Source organism: Erpetoichthys calabaricus, chromosome 1 (genome assembly GCF_900747795.2).
Source record: "Erpetoichthys calabaricus chromosome 1, fErpCal1.3, whole genome shotgun sequence".
Classification (NCBI taxonomy): Eukaryota; Metazoa; Chordata; class Cladistia; order Polypteriformes; family Polypteridae; genus Erpetoichthys; species Erpetoichthys calabaricus.
Window position 1 is genome coordinate 84,545,304 of NC_041394.2, and position 23,058 is coordinate 84,568,361.

The following is a 23,058-nucleotide window of genomic DNA, read 5'->3' on the forward strand; positions in this document are numbered from 1 at the left end:
CCTTTGAGTGCAAAAATGGCCATCATCCTCTTAGCCAAACCCTTGGCTCCCTGAAACAATTGCCTGAACTTTTACCTGGCAGCTGAAGGGGATGAAGACCATCCTGGATCCCAGTGCTGCCTATTGATCTCTCTTAATTTCTCTTTTTTAAATTGTGTATCTAAGTCTATTATCCACTTTTCAAATTCTGCTCTCAGTTCCATGTTCCCTCTGTTCATCTAAAATATGAAATTGAATGATATATAATAACAGAAAAAGAAAATGAATGGCACACTAGAGAAGTTACTAAAATTTAATTTTAGTTATTATTAATAAAGTAGAAATTAAAATGAAACAAAAAAAGGTCCACTTCTTAAATAAAGTGGCCAGATGCAGTCATAAATGATCAGCAAAGAATTCTGAGTTTGATGGCACATAACATTATTAGATTAGCTTATGTATAGTCCTCTGTGTATATTTTGCTTCAGTGCCCACATAATAGTAATACCGGACTGTGTTCATCATTTCTTTACTCAAGAGATCAAGTTTTAATGAGTGCATCTTATTTCAGAAACCTTGTCGCAGAGAGTATCAACACAAGTCTACTGCCAACTTTGTGATTGTGAATCCATCCAAGAGAGAAAGGCTGTAGTGTGGTTGAATGGGTGCAGTGCCGTGTTAAAAGAAGCGAAGAAAAAATGAGGCCTTTGTGCATTTCACCTTGTAACATCCTCAGTGTATGTGATTGTGTAATGAGAAATAAAAGAGCTGAAAATGCATTTCAAAAGAAGTCAGGGAATAATTTTAATCAAAGGTATTGACTTCTTTACTTCTTGGTTTGTGCTAGCTGGTGAGAAAAAAACTGTTCATTTAGACAAACAGCAACAACATATTTAAGTGGGGAATTCACCTTTTTAACATATTTATTCATTACGACAGTGCTGGCACCTTAAACATATTTATGTCTGTTGTTTGAACAAAATGATATCCTTTTACAAGCATGAGCCACGCTTCCACCCCTCACACAAAGTCATGCCATTTCAAGACACATTTTATCTGATCTTATCAAGACATCCCACTTTTTTTCCCAGGGATGTAATCATCCTGATATATCAAGTGTTGACTTATATAATATTTAGTGGTCTTTACATTTTTTCAGATAGAAAGTGTGTACATACCAATTCACTTTATGTAGATGTGCCAAACCTGTTAGGTGGCACCGCAACAATCTGTTACTAATTTTATGAATTGAACAACAACAGTGAAACTCTCCTCTTATGTGTGTGTGTCTGTGTGAAAGAAAGCAGCTGAAGAAGATAGGATAAATTTGAACTAGTAAGAAGTGGCTCCATTTTTTGTGAACAGGTAACATTTTATAGCCTGTTAAAATCATGGTAAATTAATGACTGTATTAAAGAATGTTGTGACTCTTTGAAAATTAGCAATCTTTTAGGAAAACAGTAATATAACATTACATTTTAAAACCCAATTAATCCAGCTTGATTTTGGGTACCCACAGCCTATCCTGCAAGAATCAGATACAGTACAAGACAGGAACCAACCCTGGATGGGACAATAGTCCATCATAGGGCTTTCTTTTGCGCATATCAGCATTAACAGTGAAATATGTCAAAGTTAGAATTGCTAAATAATCTAACACATGTTTCTTTAGGAGGTAGGAGGAAGCTGAAGTACCCCAGAAAATATAGTGATCATTTAAAAGTCCAAGCAACAGATGATCTGGTAAGTCAGCACAAAACCTAGTAATAGTTGTAAAGAGATCATATGCTAAAAAATGGGGTGAAATTTAACTTTAAAGGTGTAACATATGGTGACATTATACTTCTAGGGTTAATATTAAGAATTATTGTGCCATTCTGACTTACTATGCATTCACACACATCCTTTGACATCTCCATAGTAGGTATGGTACTCTATTGAATGCAGTAACTTAAATTGAATATGGAAACCTTTCTGTTACTGTATATTGTTTGGTTTTGAGTATTTCTTTTAATAATGAGCTCGTAAATAAGAAAGGGGATAAAGACAACAAGTCCATTAATCTTTTACAATTAGAGATGTAATTTGAGTGTGTTCAATGAAATCGAAGCAGTTGAGATACTGATCAAGAGGTCAAGTTAGTGAGAAATGGTTGGCCGTTTACATGTAACTGCTCTTTCTATATAGGAAAGGAAAAAATGAACAAACATGCAAGTAAAAAGGAAAACAATGAACTCAAATGAGAACAATGGTGGCAAATAAATAAATAAATAAATAAATAACAGGTTAATTTTTATCTCCAAATGGCAGTGATGGTCCTTACTGTTAAAAGCTGAATGACCAGTTACTGGCTATAAATTTCCAGGTAGTAAATATAAGAAACTAAAAGCCCGTTTTACTCATCTGTAGCCCAGGGGAACAGGAATGGTAACAGACTTTTCAACCATTTTCAACACCCCAAACAGAAAATATAATTAAAGAAACATTAAGTACTCAAAGGGTTAAAGGAGGTGACTGGATAAATAATTAACTGTTTTAGAAAAATCATAATTTACAAACACAGTCCCTTTAACTTTTAAAGAATTTTTGAAGTTTAAATGCAATATAAACATTCTGTTCAGAGTGCAACACTTTGTCAGGTCATTTCTATTTACAAAACAGTTTATTAAAAGCACGTGTTAAAAAGAAGTTATTGAGAAGTTAAGTTAGGGTTATTTATTGTGTTTAGACATAAAAGGTGCAGTGGCCAAGTGGTATGTAGAACTTAGGCCAAGCGCTGTTGGGCCTTCCTTTTGAAAAGTCAGCGGGAGTTGCTAGAGCTGCTGTATAGCATTATTATACAATTACTGTTGAAGATAAACATCAGGATGAGACATTTTATAAGATTTAGTGCATGTGGAAGCCAAATGTGTAAAAATTCCCACACCTGAAACATCTCCTCTAAATTAAATTTGTGACATTCATCTTGAGTATTAAGTATGATGGGAAAATTTGTTTCTATTTCTTTGATGAACGGTACTAAAATCCTGACCTACAACCTACTCCTGAAGTTCCTGTCTATTTTAGATGGAACTCTGCAAGGGGTTTTTAGTTTGTCACCCTCCAGAAGTCTTTACAAAAACCTTGCAAAATCCAGGAAATCTTCTCAATATGCAGTTTCTACTAAGATACAATGTCAAGTGATCTGTACCACTCATTGAAAGCATTTACATGCTCTGCGAACACATCATTGTGTTCCTATGCAATTTCCTAAAGAACACTGCAGTTCTAGCTTAAGCAGCACACATATTTCATCATTCCTCAGCTCCTAAACTCTTGGCGACCTTGATTGTCTAAAAGTGTTATATAAGGATAAGCCACAGTGGTCAAATCTCTCAGACTTTCCACATCGCCTCAGAAAACCTTAAAAAAATAATGGTTATATCTTAGTGAGTGTCCAATTCAAAAAATCTCAACGCATGTGACCAATTTTTTTTCTTTTACTATCCAGAAACTGTTTATAATATGCAACATTTCTGGAGCTTTTTTATTACATTTCCTTGTTTTCATGGATTAAACTACAAGAAGAAATACAGAACTACATGTTATGCAAATCAAATCACATCACATCATTTTCAATTTTAGATTATTGCTGTTGCTGTAGCTCTGCGATTGAACCTTAACAATGAACAAAAGCTCCTCTAGACTGGAGTTATGCCACATTTCGAAAACACATGCCCTAAACATCAATCATTCTTGGGAATTGGGAAGACCATTTAGTTTCAACACTGGACTGTAATTAGTGCATCAATATACTGTACAAATCAACTGGAAATATTCCAGAAAAACTTCCCTCAGAATGCAATCTTATGAAAGGCCAACATTTTAATTTTCAGAAGTGACTTCAGGCTACTCTAGGGCATTTGCCTTCTACAATGCACAGAGAGAGTTAAAATTGCATAAATTATAACATGTTCATTGATGCAGTTCTGTATTTAGCTGGAAATTCTCATGATTGGCTCAGCCTCTTAAAAACACCAGGGCCACTGCACCTTTTCAAAGAATTTAAGTTAATTAGCTGATTAATTAATTTTTTTATTACCTTTGTCGAGTAGCCATTCGTCAACTACCCGACCGAGCCTGAAAGGTATTCTTTGTCTAGCAATAGCCAGCCTCTCGTTATCATAGTTCCCTTAAAGAGTTTAGAAAGACAGTTTCAGAGGTTAATATCTGGAAGGGGGAAAAGTTAAAAGTTACAAGGGCAACATGTGCAAGTTTAGCAAGTTAAGAACCATAATTAGTAGTATAGAGAATATTTTCTAGTTTTGGTGATTTGTTTGAAAGTTTATAAATTAGCAAGCTAGTTACCAAAAGGTTTAGTGTTATTTTTTATTTTTTTTTAGGAAAAAAAAAACTTAAAGTATTTATGAAGAGTTTAAATCAGTGTATTACTATTTTATCAGTCATCATGCTTTAAAAGGTAAAAACAATTCTAAATTGAATGAACAATTTCTATCTTATTCTCCAGGAAGTGGGGTGTAGCTACTGTGAATCATTTGTAAAAGACTACTATTCAAAACAGAAACAATTATTCACAATTTGTCACATTTATTCACAGAAAATAATATAAGCAACATTTACTGATTTCATAAAATGCATTCAAGTAAAATTCAAATGATACTCTTAAGTTGAGTTCACCAGCTGATAACATTATAATTGAAATGCCTTCTGGGAAAGGTTTGACTGGACCCATGAACTATTTAAGGTTTTGCAGAGTAACATGACTGAAATTGTGTATTATCCATTTCCAATAACCTGGACCATAAAAAGGCCATAATTGTTAATTCCCTCTAGAAAGATCACCCAACGTTTGCAAGTCTCTCCTTCATGCCAAACTCCCACAAAAAGAGAGAGTCTGGTGTTTTCCCTTCCACCTCTTTGCTTTTGATTTCTGATGCTCTCTAAATGAAGTAATTACAGAAAATTTGAGCAAACCACCTAAGAGCACTCCTGTACCATAAGCTCAGTAGGATGACATCTTCACCGCCATCCAACATTGTCTTGCTGATCTGCCAAGCATTTCATCAAAGGCAGATCCCCCATGGAAAACTGAGGTGTTGAAGAAGAAAAATGGAATCTCAGAAGACAAGATTTTGTTTTCGTATTTTAAATTATTTGCAATGTCACAAATGAAGAGCAACATCAAACATCAAGTTATACTCCCAAAAACTGTATCTCTCTTCTTTCTTTCCATTTTACAAAACAGCTAGAACTGCACACATCTGACATATCTCACATATAAACATTTCTGAAGTACACATGAATTTTTATAGAAGTGATTATTAAAATAAATAAAGCATGCTAATATATACTAACATATGCAAAAATAAGAATGTACTCAGTAATTTAAATTAACATGTTAAAAATACATAATTGAACAAACAAGGCTCAATAAATCCAAAGGGGATGACCTGTTAAATCATAATATCATACAGTATGCCTTGTTTTAAAAACACATGCAATATGAGAATAAACTCTTCAACATCTTAATTATATTTCAGAAGTAAAATGAGAGTCCTGCTTCTCTGTAATATATGCAACTACAAGAAAAAAGAAACCACGTTTGTAGAGGAAGCAACAATTATTGAAAACAAAGTAATGAAAACACAGAAGGGTAAGATGGAGGCAATGGAAGGAGGCACAGAGAATTTGTCAATGTGTTTTGAGACTGCTTCTTTCCTCATTCAAGATATTATAAACCCCCCAAAACTAATGAAACACACACAAACATTACACAACAGTCATAAATATCAGACACAGATATACAAAAAGAGTAATCCATAAGGATCAATCAAACTAGAGAGAGAAACAGATATAAGTACAAAAGACTATACTAAAAAACAGTACATATAAGGATATGTATTAAGTAAGAAAATGATAATCTAAACTGAATATAAGCATTATACTTACAATATAGGCCTTATAAACTACACTAATCAGCAGCAACCTTAAAACCCACTGATAGGTGAAGTGAATAACATTGATCATCTCATTAGAATGGGGCCTTTCAAGGGTGGGGATATGTTAGGCAACAAGTAAACAGTCAGTTGTTGAAGGTGAATCATTAGAGAACCAAGACAAATGAGTAAGCATAAGGTTCTGAGCGACTTTAACATGGCTGAGTCAGAGCATCTCCAAAATGGCAGGTGTTTTGGGGAATTCCTGATATGCAGTGGTTAGTACCTACCAAAAGCAGTCCAAGGAAGTACAAATGGTGAACTGGTGACAGAGTCATGGGTCCTGAAGGCTCATTTATGTGTGTGGAGTTACAAAGACTAGTCCATCTGGTACAAACACCCAAAAGAGCTACTGTAAGACACATTGCTGAAAAACTTAATGAGAGAATGGTGTCAGAACACACTGTGCATTGGAGGTTGCTGTGTATGGGGTTATGTTGCAGCAGAATGGTCAGAGTGCCATGTTGACCTCTGTCCAGTGCTGAATGCAGCTACAATGGGCATGTGAGTGTCAACTGGACCATGGAGCAATAGAAGAAGATAGTTTGGCCAGATGAATCTCCTTTTCTTTTTGATCATGTTGATGGCCAGGGGAATTGATGGCAGCAGGATGTACCATGGGGAGAAGGCAAGTTGGAAGAGACATTGTGACATTCCGGGCAATGTTCTTCTGGGAAACCTTGTGTACTGGCATTCATATGGATGTTACTTTGACACATACCAGCTACCTAATGATGGTTGCAGAACCACCTACACCCCTTTATGGCAACGGTATATTCTGATGGCAGTGGCTTCTTTTATTGGAATAATGCACCTTGCCACAGTGCAAAAGTTGTTAAGGAATGGTTTGAGGAATATGACAAAAAGTACAAAGTGGTGACTTGGCCTCCAAATTCCCAAGATCTCAATCCAATCCAGCATATGTGGAATGTGCAGGAAAAACTAGTCTGATCCATGGAGGACCCTTCTAAAAAATTACAGGCCTTAAAAGATCTGCTTCTGATGTAGGTTCTGATGTCACAGGATCATAGGACACCTTCAGAGGTCTTGTAGAGATCATCCTTCAGTGGGTGAGTGGGTGAGAGCTGTTTTGGTGGCACAAGGGGGAGCTACACAATATTAGAGGGGGTTTACTGTTGTGGCTGATCGGTGTATTTTTTTTTTATATGCCTTACTGCTAACTGTTGAAAGTATACAGATGTGATTAACATTTTTTTGTTTTAATTAGTTTATGCATCAAACAATGACACATTATAATGTTGTGAAACAATGTCAATTATGTTTTTTAGAGTATGACATAGTTAAATTGGAACAATTTTTTACATAAAACCAATTGTTTTAGGCCATTCGGGGTGGCAGAATAATCCACTGTCAATAAATGGATTTTATTATTGACTGCAAAAAATGACACCAATATCTTTCCATTTAAACCCCAGACAGGGTATCCACATTTTACAGGACAGAGTTAGAAGTTACAGATAAATTACCTTCACTTTTAAACAACATATGTAAAGCAAGTAAATATACTCTTTAAAAATTGCCATAGAGTGGCATATTCCGCACATTATCATGCAATTTATATAGCCTTCCCAACACCTTTTGTTGGAGACTGTAACAGGCGGAACAAATGAAGAGGTACAAACGCTAAATATTTAGCCAGGGGCGGTGGTTTCCTAATACTGATATATATGACTTATACACTTCTAATTGGACAGAGAGTCCTCCCTCCCAGCAACATTATGTAGAATGATTATGATTGAAGTAGTTGACTAACATTGTGGAATTTTTACCAAAATATCATGTTATTCCATAATAAACAAGGCTAAGACACTTTTTCATTCTACAGTCTATCATTATTTACAGTCTTCTACAGATTGAAAATATGCATTTGAATGAGTTATTTAACCAATATCAATAGTGGCTTTTTTTTCTAATTTATACCAAACATGAACTAATGCATTTAAACTAAAGCTTTCACAACTGCAATTAAAATGTAATAAATCAAATGGCTGCTACAAGAATCTTTTATAAAATACAGGTACTTGTAATTCAACTGAGTTTCAAAGACTTATTTTGTTGAGTCCATTAAGTTATAAGCGGTCATGTACTTCAATGAAGCTCTTCAATGAGGTGTATCTAATGGTGAACTCTGCTATTGGACAAGACCTTGGTGGAGCTGATGATGTATAGCTACTAAGCACCTCTGCGTTGTCCTGTCCCTGAAGTTATACCACCAGAGCTGATTTATATCTGTGATGATCCAATCCAATACGCGTACAACGATGAATGAAGTTTTTTTGGTCTTCAGAAGGTATGACAGATTTAAAATAAAAGAAATGATACAATACCTGTATTTTTTAAAATTTGGAACTGTAACTGTAATAACACTCTCAAAGCTTAAAAGTGCTATGTTAACAAATATTTTCTGAGTAAAATTAAACATTTCCTGTGCTGTTTGCAAAGACAATTAGTTCAAGAAAATGTGATCAAAGTGTTAATTAAACACTCCAAACTACCCATGATTGCAAGTAAAAAGATCATCATTGGGAAAAGGGATAAGCTGAAATGAACTGGGAAATTAAACTGTGATGGAAAGTACAATATACCCTTGATTTTAAAAATCAAGGCAAAGGAAGGTTTAGTAAAAGAACTCCTCACTATGAAGAGTAGTGCCATTTGCAGTAAAATAAGTTTTCAGAATAGAAAGTAGGGTGAATGCAGAGACAGATTTGGTTGTAACCCTGTAAATGGGTAAGTGGTATGTTGTCCATTAAAAAATACATTTTTTGCCAGCTAGGGTTAGGACTGAGATATTTTGCTACAGTGGTAGCAAACGTCAATGACAACTTCAGACATCACCTTCAGGTTTATTAAGTGTAAAAGTTTTTTATTTGTCAAAGGTGTAAGTAAACAAGAAGCTCTATCTCTTCATTTCACACATCATTCTTCAAACTCTGCAATGTTTCGTAATGACTGATAGTGTATTTAATGAATAACAACAGCTCCTACCTGTTTGGTAATTCATTACTGCCTGGTGTAAAGCATCTGCATGCATTACACAAATATTGTTCACAGAATTGAGTAATCAACCTGATGCATTTTGTCATTTGAATTATTCACAAGAGGTGCACTCTCAGGTAGATAGGAACGGAACAGAAACATTGCACAGTAATAATGAGGTAGGTCTTTAAGCAAAAGCAGTTTAGAGTTACTGTACTGTGATTACATTTTTTTTTTAATTCATTGTATGGGGCATTCCCTTGTAACCCAGCACCACATGTATTTGGTTTCCTAGTGTAATTTTTGAGACTCAAAATGAACAGAAGAACATGAAAAGTTTGACATACAAAAAGAAAAATGTTTCCTCTTTCTGTGTGTTTCCTTTGCTCTGTCCATGTGAGGGGTACTACTTAAAATATGGAATTACTCTTCTTATTTTTACTTTTCTTGAATATAGGAACAGTTATATCTTCCTTCAGATGTTAAAGAGGGATGGGAGTGTAATTTCTGACAAGGTTATTGTTAGTGATAAAATAATAAGAAAAATACCCATTAACATTTTGTATAACAGCAGACTGTTTTTATAGTAATGTACTGTTCTTCATAATTTATCATTAAACAGAAAACATAGTATTTGTATTTCTACATTGATAACAACATTACAAAAAACTAAAAATGTATTTCTTTTAATCATCTGTCTGCCTTTAAAATAATAAAATTGGCATGGATTGCGCTAGTTCAATACAACCTTTAGAAAAGATAATCTGATTTATTAACAGTAACAGAGTTTGCAGGATTTAGGGCTAGCTGGTGAAGATGATCTTGCCAAAAGCAAAAACCACCATAAAGGATGTTTATGAACAGTAAGTCAAAAATGAGTGACATAGTCTCCATATCTTTCTAAGGTACATACTGATCTCTTCACCATAACCTCTGAATGAAATTATTTAAACTAACCAAATTTTCAGCGTAAGTCTGTTTGATCCATTTCGGGACCTTCAAAATTCAACTCAGTGTTACGTTGGAGGAACCATTGGTTAGGATTGGTGAGTTTGTAAGGCTGAATAGCCTGTTTTTGTCAAAAGAAGTGTTCTAATATTCTAATGACGAGTTAATTTATATGGGCCCCATTTCATCAGTAAAAATATATTAGTTGCGAAAATAAAGCTGAGTACAAAATTAAGAATGTATATATCTTAATAAAATGAATTGATGTTGTACTCTGGTGAAATGGAATGGAATAAACATTTTATCAAACATTTCATCTGCAATGAAAAGCACTCACAGAATGAAAATTAGGCTAAATGATAAAGTACTACAGGACTACAAGCTGGAAAAGTGACATTGAAGTTAGCCCTTAAAATTAAAGTTGTTATAAATAATCAATCAAAATGAGTTGTACTTTTTGTTTTTTGCATATGAATGAGTTGACATGTAAAGCTAGTAAAACCTGAAATATATTATCATATTTAATTCTTACCACGACACTGGCATAAATGAACAGGCTCCTGTCAATCATGGAGAATCCACTGCATCCACTGAACAGTATCATCTCCAGACAGAGGAGCAGCTTCAGCGACAGACTGCTGTCACTGTCCTGCTCCACTGACAGACTGAGAAGATCGTTCCTCCCCCACACCATGCGACTCGTCAATACCACCCGGGGGGGGGTAAACATTAACATTATTCGATGTTATTGTCTGTCTGTTATTCCTGCATTGTTATCACTCTTTAATTTAATATTGTTCTTTATCAGTATGCTGCTGCTGGAGTACGTGAATTTCCCCTTGGGATTAATAAAGTATCTATCTATCTATCTATCTATCTATCTATCTATCTATCTATCTATCTATCTATCTATCTATCTATCTATCTATCTATCTATCTATCTATCTATCTATCTATCTATCTATCTATCTAAATGTAAGGTACAGTACATGTAAGAACAGATAAACTGCAAAATGTCATTTTCTCCTCTTTCTTTACACTAGACTACTGTGCATATATATGGCGATAAATATGAAAAAAAGAAAATCTAGATAAACTTCAAACAACTTCTTAAGTTCCTATAAAATGCCCAGACTCGCAGCACTTGCACGTTAATGATTTTTATATTTAAACCACTGAAAGGAATACATAGTTACCCTAGAATCGAGATCAAGCCAAAGTTTTTTATTTAGTGAGAGAATTTATCCCCAAAATGTATTGGTATCTCAGAAGTTCATAATAAAGGTGAAAAAAATTAGCTAATGAAATGTTATAAATTAAATGAAGGCTGGCAAATCAAAGAATATAGATATATAAAGGTGAAAATGAAGTAATGAAGAACTTTCCCTTTTTCTTCCAAAAAAGAAAAAAAGGACACAATGTATGCTACTTAATGTGAAGAAAAAATGCTGCTACAGGATGTTTGCACAATACATGAAAATGTGGCTCAAATCCTAATCATTAAAAAACACTTGAGATTTCAGCTTTTTTAAAAGAAAGACGTTTCTTATAGATATAGACCTGTTTCTATCCCTTTCTATTGTTCTAAATTATTTTACTGTGCTATAAACATGTCAAATATAACCACTCACTTCTTTTTTTATGAATATAAGGGGCAGCTCCTAATGTAATTACATGAAGTCTAAGTAGGTTCATTCCTACTGTTTGCCAATTTGATGTTTATTAATGGGCTGAGATAAACACCTCTTATTAAAGTTGTACAGCTCTCCACTCTGTCTCCTTAGCCTATTCCCTACAGCCAGCAATGTCCCAGGTGGCTCTGGTGCAAAGTTAATTCCAGTGTAGCTGCTACCTATATTGGGGACGAGTATCGGACCATAAAAATCGCCTTGTCAGAATTCATTTATTGGCGTTGAAACAGAACAAAGTCCTGCTGAGGGGAATTAGAAACTCCATCTCCTTGCAGAATTAAACTGATTCAGCGGCTGACAGAAAGCCAGTGACTTCACTGCATGGGTGCTGGATGATTAGAAGCAAATCAAGAATCTCTCTTTCGGATTTATTCTTTTTTTAACCTTCTATCATTATTTATTTTTCTGTGCCAAAACAGAAGATAATTTAGAAGCTTTCTGTATGAAATATATAGAATAAATAACAATAACACACACCAGAAAGTATTAAAAAATACTGAGAAAAATCATTATTGATAACATGCATTAAAATCAAATGAGTTCTATGAAATTATTACTCTTTAAGTAGGTGGCAGTTTGGAGTTCATAGTGAATAGCAATTCATGAATGCGGTGTTGAATTATAATCTTTCATTCTGAAATCCCTTAGCTATTGCATATCAAGAGTACTTGGCCCTTCCCTTTAAATTTTATAGCAGGACCACACCTTAGCAGCATTAGTTTAAATTGTGTCAGGGAATATTTTAGATGTAAGTACCTATATAGCTGCACTGACACAGTAATCACTTTAGCATTAGTTCCACTAGGATGAAATAAGATGGTAAAACTCCACCTTCTTATTAAAACTGCTTAGACCAGCAAGCAAGGGGAATAAATTACTTTCTTCCCCACCAGCTTGCTTTTACGCACACATACGCCTTGTTGCCAAAATAAATCAGTTCAGATGTCAATACGTGGAATTAGAACAGCCCAGACCAGAAGCCATTATAGGTAACTGGCCTAGGATTCTGAAGAGAATGTATTTTTGAGATAGGGCCAAGTGAAAAGAAAAAAGAAAAAAAAAAGGTAGACCAAATCAACAGTTGCAAACTGAGAGTGGAAAGCAGATGTAAGCTTGTATCTGGACAGATGCTGTGATAATGTGCACGTGTATAAAATGAATCAACATGGTGTGTGCGCATTTGTATGCAATACATAAAATCAAGTGTATGTGGTGGTTAGCAGGGGCTCATGCCTTTTGATCACAGTCTAATAAAGCAAGTAAATAGCCTTTACACTTAGTATGCAGAGTCCAGGCTCAGCAACAAAGCTGTTTGGGAGCCAGATGAAAAAAAAGACAAACTACAACCATTTTCCAACTTTCAGGCTTCAAGTGTTTATAGTCCTACTGTGGCCCCAAAGTGAGCTATATGCGTCTAATTATTTAAAGATGAACTATAGGGAAATCGGCATGGATGGATAGATAGATAGATAGATAGATAGATAGATAGATAGATAGATAGATAGATAGATAGATAGATAGATAGATAGATAGATAGATAGATAGATAGATAGATAGATAGATAGATAGATAGATAGATAGCATGATTATGCATTTTTGAAATTCACATTGCAAGAAAAACAAACAAGCAAAAAGAAGATCATGAGCTTTAAATAATAAAACATTCACACAGTAAACAAGTATATATTCCGCAAAGCAGATTCAAAAAAGAAATTAACTAGCATAAAGCAAATACAGCAACATGGTTAGCTATCCGTTAACAATTTACAAATGAGATACATGATCTTGAAATTTTTTACTCAGTGTAACAAAGGCGCTATATAGGCACCTGACCCACAGACTCACACTGGAGGCACGTATAAAAACCAAAGAACTTTATTTTTTCTTCACCTGTGGGGCACGTCCTCCCTATGTCCCACAGGGACAACACAGTCCCAAAGCACTCCACCAAACACAAACACTCTTCTCCTTTAACCACCACTCCTCTCCGTCAAGCTTTGTCTTTCTCCTCCTGACTCTGGCCCTGAGTGGTGGCTGCTGGCCCCTTTTATAATCCGAGTGCCGAGCTGCACTTCCCGGTGTGGCGAATACACTGCCCATAAGACCTCAGGAGTCCCAGCTGCAGCACCCCCTGGCGGTGCCTGCAGGACCCAACAGGGCTGCATCCAAATCCAATTCTCATGGAGCCCTGCAGGGAAACCGAGGCACCGCTCCAACCCAGGGGGGCTGCCATCTAGCGTCTAGGGGGAGGTATTGCACAATCCATGGCTGCTCCCCCTGAACATATAGCGAAGGGGCGTCCCGGCCGTCCACCACATCAGTCATCTATTTACCATTTGGCTGAATCACATTTTTCATTCAGGTAACTTGAGTATTAAAAATCAATTAAAAGCAATATAGTTCTTGCCAACAGAATCACTGTTGTGTTTATTATCGTAAAGAAACCAGCAAATAACAAAAAAAAGTGAGTGGAAAAGCAAACATCCATGTCAGTGACTGTTACAAGTTCTGCATTCTCTCTCTCCATAAAATCTTTGCCCTCCAATTGCTGATGTGACTTTCAGTGTTACGGTTTCAGATTATGGGAGTCAGTCAAAAGTTAGCCTGGAGCCATTGGTGATACCAAGGTATTTGTCGACTCAGTGTGCAATGACTTAGACCAGTAGCTAGAACTGCTGAAACTGACCTATAAAAAGCTGAGACAAATATTGGCAAAATTATACTGCTGCCAAGGACTGAAAGGACAGGGAGAAAACAGTTATTTGAAATTAAAATGGGAATATATGGGTAATATAAAGGGAACATGTGACAGCTTTGATGCATGGACACTTCTGCTCAATTTGAAAGCATAAGCATATTTAAATACAAAATGGAAAATGCAAGTACACAGAACAACAACAACAACAACATTTATTTATATAGCACATTTTCATACAAAATGTAGCTTGGGGTTAAATGGTTGAGGATTAATGAATACATACATAAGAGTGAGCTATAAACAAACTAATAAAAGCCCAGAAATAAGCGACACAAATTAAAAGAAAAACAAGACTATACTTAATTTAACATGACATTCTTGAGCCGACTTAATTCAGTTAAGGGTCCCAGAGGCTGGAAAGTGCTCTGACAGCACTGGGAAACCCGTGCTGGGCCCGCTAAAAACCTCAACTATATGTGATCATTTAAGAGTAGCAAATAAACCTAACATGCAAATTTGTCTGGGTGTTGGAATAACCAGAGAAAAGCTCTTGCAGACATGAGGAACACATGGATAACAACCGGGTGCAGAATTCAAGCATAGAATGCTGGATTCATGATGCAACAGGAGCACTTACTATTTTGACAACCTGCACCACAAAAACAAAAAAAAACAAAATACAGTGTGTTCCATGTGAGTGTGAAGAAATGTACTGAGAAACAACATGGCTGTGGTAAAGTGGAATAGGGAAAATAATGACAGAAAATAAAGTTAATGAAAAACAGACAGTGGAAATATTTAAGAAAGTAAGTGGGAAATCATAGTGGTGTGAGAGTGAGAACTGCAGGCTGAAAGAATGATAAGGCCAAAGAGAACCATCCCCTGTAGTTTATTTGAATTGCAAAGTGAGGTATAATTTGGTGCCATGGCCCACTATGTGTTGAATCTGTGACAGTTTCTCATAAGTCTCTGAGAAAGAAAAAAAAAAACTCTAATAGGTTTCTGCTTGAAGAGCTCCGTCTGTGGTTAATATTTTATGAGAACTAGAGAAAGATGATTTTTTTTTTCTAGCCAACAACAAATAAAATAGAAAATTTTGTTTTTATTGCCTGGTTCCTCACTAAGCAATACGAATAGAATGGTGACTCAGTTACAAAGCAGCCAAGTTTCCTAACTTTATGAGAAGAATCATTTAACTCTTTGGGGTTTCCTGGTAAAAACAAAAGCTTATTTGAATGACACTAGTAAAATCTGAAAAGATTCTGTCGGTTCAGTTAACAGACACCCCAAGAACATGAAACTGCCTGTGCTGAAATTACAGTACATAGGACCTCCGATGCAAATAATCTGACAAATGCAGCCAAATATGAAAAACAGCTGATGCAACTGACAACCTAACATATTTTTTTTCGTACAAATGGAAGACTGCAATTGTTTTCCATTTTGACAATTCAAAGATGGTGAAAAAAATGTAAAAAATCTTTTTCATATTCTTTTGACTGTTCCCGTTAGGGGTTGCCACAGCGGATCATCTTTTTCCATATCTTCCTGTTCTCTACATCTTGTTCTGTTACACCCATCACCTGCATGTCCTCTCTCACCACATCCATAAACCTTCGCTTAGGCCTTCCTCTTGCCTGACAGCTCTATCATTAACATCCTTTTCCCAACATACCCAGCATTTCTCCTCTGCACATGTCCAAACCAACGCAATAATAATAATAATTTTTTGCATTTATATAGCGGTCAGCAATTGCAGGTTAAGGGCCTTGCTCAAGGGCCCAACAGAGCAGAGTCCCTTTTGGCATTTACGGGATTCGAACTGGCAACCTTCCGATTGCCAGTGCATATCCCTAGCCTCAGAGCCACCACTCCATCTATCTCATCTGTCTGACTTTGTCTCCCAACCGTCCAACTTGAGCTGACCCTCTAATGTCCTCATTTCTAATCCTGTCCATCCTCGTCACACCCAGTGCAAATCTTAGCATCTTTAACTCTGCCACCTCCAGCTCTGTCTCCTGCTTTCTGGTCAGTGCCACAGTCTCCAACCCATATAAACTTTGGAAAGCAGCAGTGTCCTTAATCCCTAATTACAATTTTGTCTAAAAACAAATGTAGGCCCTAGTGGCTGTGAGACTATTACAACTGAAAATTGTGTCTGTGGAGTGGGTCTGAAGATTCCCCATACAAGCTGTTAAAGTTAATTTTCTGTTCTAGACTCTTCTGCATTAGGGATTCTTTATAAGGATATTTTTCAAAAATTTTCTAGAGCTCTGAGAAAAGGCCATGACTTCAAAATTTTACAGCCACTGTATATATCCTCGCTTATCCACTACGTCACTATGAAACACAAGCAAGGATACAAATAAAAAAGAACTGGCTATACTACTGCAAACAATCTAGCACATCAGACAATATGGTTTAACTAACTTTGTCTTTAAAACAGTAGATACCTGTGCACTCCTTTCTATATTGAAGTCAGTAGTTCTTAGTTTTTAAAAACTGGGCCTTTCGCTTCACCCTTGTCCACATTATGTTCAATATAAGCAGTCCTGATTTGAAAGTGAGCAAAAAATAAGTTGCATTTCTACAGTCTCATTAGTCTCTTCTGGCATCTCACTAAAAAGCTCACAAACATAAAATAATCATGAATGCTTTATAATATACCACTCGTGATCCTCATTTTACCATTTTAATACATAAGATATGTATATACTTAAAATCATTTAAGACTGAACAAAAAAGGCAAATAGGTATCAATCAAGCCATCATTACTTATCACCAAAGGTATCTCAAGGTATTACAAATATAAACTGAATGATTCCAGAGGTGTGATCTATGAGGGCGCACTTAGAAAGGATATCTGATGATTTGCTTTCTATTTCCACAGTCACTGCCTGATTGTGACAATAACATAATATTTCTATAGCACACACTGATAAACTCCAGGCATAATATCCACTTGTTATTCTAGCTGATACATAATTAAGATTAATTTATTTATATTCTGTCTATTTGTATTTTAAGTTATTAATGATTTCCTGCTCTATAGTATATGAAAGGTGGCAACCGATATGACCTACAGCTGACTCTGCTTAACCTTTTTTACATATAAAGCTAAAACATTATGACAGTCCTTAAAAGAAGTAAAAGATCTAACTATTCATTATCTCAGGCAGACTTTTTAATCCAAAATGACTAAAAGTCAGTGACTTAAAATTTAAGATAGTTTAAAAAAAGAGTTGTGGAAGTGCTTTGGAGTAGTCATCAGGATGAATGTTTTGTGTTTATGTTTTCAAAAAAAATCTTTAAGGCAAGTTGCTGCACACTAATCCCAATACTCTTGTATCTCCTTGTGTAAGAATCTTGCAATATTTTTTTCACTGTAGCTCAGGAGATTATTTATGGGGAAACTACAATTTTCGTTCAAGTAGTAGCCATACAGCAGACATATTTTGTCAGAAAAGTGACTAGCATAATGGAAGTGCACCCACATCAATTTTTTTCCATAGGAATTGATTTTTTCTTAGTCTTACAATAATGTAAGTTTTTCATACTTGATTCTTTTAGGAGATCACTAAAAATCTTAAAGTGATAAAGTTAATCTAAACAAAAAAAAAAAAATGAGCGGCCTGTACTAATGTGATTTGTTAAGTTATAATGTTCAATCTGTGAATGAATATTAATCAATGAAAAACAGAATCAGAATGAGGTGCAGTCATTACGCCTGTAGCCTCACGTATTCAGAGACAAATGTTCATTTACTAGACAGATCACTGTTTGTAGAGTTGCTCCAAAGGCCTACTGTTAAGCAACTTTTCGTATGCATCAACATGCCCTAAGATTTACTGGCACTTTGTTTTGTACTTGACATCTGATGCTGACACAATATAAAAACATTTCAAAAAATGCATGAGTGAATTAATAAAACATTCATGTTAATAAATTAGAGACATTTTATTACTTTAAAAGTACTGTGCCTTATTTACCTATAGAAAGTATTTAAGTGCCCTCCTTCCATATTCACGCATTGTAAGAAAAATTCTAAAGTACTTATATATGTTTCTAAGATCTCTACCAGGGCTTTTCAAGGAAACTCATACAGCACTTAAGCAGAAATATTTTTTCATTATATATGTGTTCTCGAAGAAGCAGGGCACTTAAACATGTTTGTGCTAACTTTCAATTTATTTTTACATTGTGTTCTTCAATGACTACAGGCTCAGATGGTTATGCAAAGACTATCCTTTGATGCAATTTACACATCAAAGTACAAATCAGGCTAAACAGACAGTAAAGCAGAGTAAATACTATTGAGTTAACAACTGTAAATTGGCCAAGTGACAATGGAGAAGATAAAAACAAAAATGTCCTTCTACGAGAAAATAAACCTGTGGGAGGTTAATGGTTGTTTACAATAACCATAGTCATGATTGTGGCGTGCTAGACCAACTGTCCACTTCCTCCTGGGTATTCTATAATATTTTATTCTATACGTAAATGCTAGGCAGGCTAATCAGAAGATTAAATTCATTCATCTTTGGATTCTAAGGCCTTGACTTGGCAGGGTACCAGTAGCCATAAATAAACATGCTACTTAATCCTTAATCAACTTGCATGATGGAAGTCAAGACGTGGAGAGACCCAGGTTCAGTGTTGGACCACTACTACTATTCTAAAGAGCTTAATTCATCATTACTGAGGCGTGTAAGAGGGATCTGTTATAAAAGTACAGCATGATTTATGCTTGTAATTTGTTGATATGAAAGAAGGGCACTTCCTTTATCTTCCGTTGGTAAGTGAAAGTGATGGAGGTTACTTTGAAATAAAGCAAAAAAATAGTTGTGTTTGCCAATGTTAGGACCTGAAGGCAGTAGATTACAGTAACTATGGATAGGAAATTTTGTAAAATGAATGCATAGTTAAAGGCACTCTGTAAAATAAGATCAATAGTGGTTGACATTGGTAATGTAGTTTCCAAAGTTATTCCAATTGTGAGTCACTGTGGCAAAATGTACACTGCGCATACACTGTTACTGAGACATATGTGAAGAAAAATATCCTCCGCCGATCTCAATTCCATTACAAACATTAGACATTGTTTCCATTACAACAACTAAAATGGACTAACTCTAGTATTGTTTTATGGTGTATGGAATTCTAGTGAAGATGGAATACACATTCTTATTTTCCGGATTCCATTTTTATTAAAAGTGTACCGAAGAGCTAAAATTACAATGAGATATTGTTTCTGTGTGCACTAACAAACCTTGAGGGCAGTTTGAATTCAAGCCTGACCAGGACAAGTGGGTTCTGAAAATGCCCGGTATGCATCAGTCTACTTCTCTGAACCAACTTATTTAGGGTTGCAAGGTAATAGTCTCATTTATTTATCACTTATCCAAAGCAACTTAAAATATGTGAAGAGAATACTACAATTTTTTCTATATCTTTATTGTATAACTGAAGTCCTGTCAGGTTAAATGACTTGGTCAAGCTTATGTAGCAAGTTAGAGGACAGACAGTCAATAATTAGGGATGGAATTGGCATCCTTGCAGTTTACAGAGCATAGAGGAGGAGGAGTAGGAGGTTAGGAGCATGCGCTGATAGAGCACGTTGCCGCAACCACCACATGACAAACCAACTCAGGGACCTGAGTGCAGCCATGCAGTGGGTGACACCTCAGCACCACATTAGTTCAGATGGAATGGAACCAGTGTGAGGTTTTTTATGGTGGCTGGAGTGCCAATTCTGCCACCAACCCCCAGGTTTTTTCCATAGAAAGAGATAGTAATTGTCACGTTACATTGCTGGCCATGTTAAAATGAGTAGGCACAAAATTTCCCAGCTTTTTAAGTTCTATGACTAGAAGTATAGTGTTCTTTCAATGTTTTATTCTTTACTAGAAAAGTCTTTTTATTAAATATATGCTAAGCTGTAATTGTGAAGACGTGATTATTTGCAAGTGAAATTATGTTAAAGAAAAAACAGCAGGGTTTAGATTCACTACTACAATAACAAGCTGAAATCAGCATGGCAAATCTGAGATGCTCTTTCAACAAAAAAAAATGAATTGATTTACTTTTCCTGGCATTTTCAATCCACATCTTTTGTGATCATTAACTAAATTAATCTGAAGCTGACTGTTCAATTTCTCTTGCACGCCCCTTGTGAAAATGATTATATTGCCCAAAGCCATCCAAATGTCTGATTAGCTGAAACCAGGCAGCCAATCACAAAAGTAAAAAAGGAAATAGCTTTCAAGCCACGACAGAAAAGATTTCTTTCTGCTGGCTGCCCAGGTCTTAATATTTGTGATTGCGGAAAAATATGTTAACAGACTTTTGGGTGGAAAAGTTAACAGGGTCATTTGAAATATCTTGAAGATATGGAGCCTTCTCTCCCTCCTTGTAAATTAATGAGGCAATGCCACAAGTCTACTGCCAAAAACTGTAATTAACTTAAATGGAAATTCCTTTTTTAAAATAAAGCAGCAGCCACTACTATTACATAGCTATACCAAAAAAAATGAAAAAGTAATAAAAACATTTTGGTTTAACTATGTATATAAGCCATGGTATTCTCCCTTCAACAGTACTCTGATTAATGAAGGCCATAGTGAAAGCTACGTGGTCCCCAATGTACTCTGTGGAGAAATGGCAGTGAAATTCACTTTAAACAGAATTAATCAGAAGCCGTGTGGCTGGGATTTAATTCTTAATTACTATGCCCTGAACCGACTCTGCCATGATGCTCCCTGATTGTACAGCCCTACAGAAGCTGATTAAATGTAAATAGGTGCTATAACCAGTGAATACTAAATGAAGGTTTAGCATGAATTTAGCCTTTGGATGAGAATCTTTTGGTTGAGCAAACCCAGTCAAAGTTGCTCATCAACTGTAATTGAAACTACAGAATAACAGTAAAGCAAAGTAGGGAGTGGAGTGGTATGTGAATGCAGTGACAACTGACAGTGCATCCTTACGGCAGAATAGTCTGGGAGGACTGAACAGAGAGAAGCTGCCTCCCTTTGAGATGGGATGTTTGTTCTTAAAGGACTATGCTTCAACCAGTAGGAGTGAACAATCTCAGTGTCCAAGTGTCAAACTGGTTTTCTTTGCAACCCTCACAATGATTACTGAGGGATCCGAAAATGAGATATATTCATCAAGAACAAAGAAAGATGCACATGAACATGTACTATGGCTATCACATATAGTAACCCAAGAGCTGACCTATAAACCTCAAGACTGCAAGGTGAAGCTCCATCATTGAGTCTTTGTGTAAATCTTGCAGCATGTAAGTGGTTTGGTTTTACAAATATTTAAAAAATAGTACTTTTTGCGCAATACACTCTTTGCCTTTTATGAGTCTGACAATTAGTGTCAGTTTGAAAGATGCCGTAATAGTACAAAGTTTGCCGCTGCTGTTCAACAGGCAGGAATCCAGATGCAAAGGACAACCAGCAGTTACTGAAGTATTGAGAACGGACTTTCCCAAACCCTGATGTGCATCAGCATAAAGGTCAGGGCTATACTCCAGTTTTAAATATGTTGTACAGTTTTTATATAGTGCCTTTTCCCATGCTCAAAGTACTTATGTAAATGGAAAAATAAAACCTTTGAATCTGAAGTTCAAAATGATTACTTGTGTGGTGCAGTGTGTCCACATGCAATGGGTCAATTGCTAGGGTGTTTCATTTTACTCAGAAATAGCTGGGAATTCCTAGTGTGTACCCCAAAACTACGCTTTTGAACAAATGAGTGCTACAGTAGTCCCTGAACAATAAACTGATATTTACATGGAGAAAGTAAAATATAAAGTTGTTTATTTGCTTTGTTCCAGCTGTATTACTTATCTTACTTTTTATTTGCTTACATTTTGTCTCCTGGTTTTGTTTTGGCCAAAATCCCCCAATAAAGGGCAGATGCCTGTGGTAGTGCAGTGAACACAATGCAAAGACCCCACAAATGAGCAAACTGGGAATCTTTGTTTTAGAATTTCAACTGATTAAGTTTTAAATGTCAGTTAGGACATTTAACATGGATATTAATCTTTGATGTATGTTTAAAGGTAGAAACGTATTACCAACCAAAAACTGAGAAAACCGTAAGGTTTAAAAATATATTTGTTTAGAATTCAATTCATTGCAGTGCATTTCATTTACTATGGTTGGTACCTGCTTGGTGTTAGTTTCAAATGAGGTGTTTGACTCTCGTGGGTTAAGAATAACAAGCCAGATTGTTAATTTTAATATATTATTACTACCAAGCAGGTTGCATATTAGACACTTGTTTCCGTTTCATATCTTCTGTTCAAATTTAAACTGTGCACTACGTAAATATGGGTTTAGATATGATGTAGCAGTAATGAGCATCTGAGTGGTTCTCTTAACTGTATCTTAATAATGGGATACTAGTCTACTAACCAAAGCAGTTTCAAGCTGCTGTGGAACCATAAGTTCTGCTGCAAAAAAAATAATAAAATGATATAATACTGTATACAATATTATAATAAAACCAGTAACGGTGCACTGCACGATAACATGCAGTGAATACACTTGACTTGAGCATTCCTAGTTTTCATCCTCTTTCTCTGTACGTTTAGAATTCGTTTGCTCAGAGGTTGATGTACTCACTGCTTCCTGAGCAGCTCTTCTTTTCTCCACCCTAGCGGCCCGCTTCTGTCAGCATCTTTTTGCATTAAAACTGATTAAGTCAGTGTTTGTGTTGCAGTTTAGCATGT

General features: G+C 35.7%; 1 protein-coding gene across 3 annotated transcripts in view; it reads right to left on the reverse strand.

Moving 5' to 3' along the window:
* The window catches only part of LOC114652793 (neurexin-2-like), a 1,491,103-nt gene that overhangs the window by 98,567 nt on the left and 1,369,478 nt on the right, over positions 1 to 23,058 (reverse strand). For 2 of the 3 annotated variants that reach the window (XM_051920100.1, XM_051920099.1), the window contains exon 16: positions 4,061 to 4,150. The exons of the other annotated variant lie outside the window; for it this stretch is intronic. In XM_051920100.1, coding sequence (XP_051776060.1) covers positions 4,061 to 4,150 — 90 coding nt within the window. The remainder of the gene's footprint in view (positions 1 to 4,060; positions 4,151 to 23,058) is intronic. 3 annotated transcript variants of the gene reach the window in all.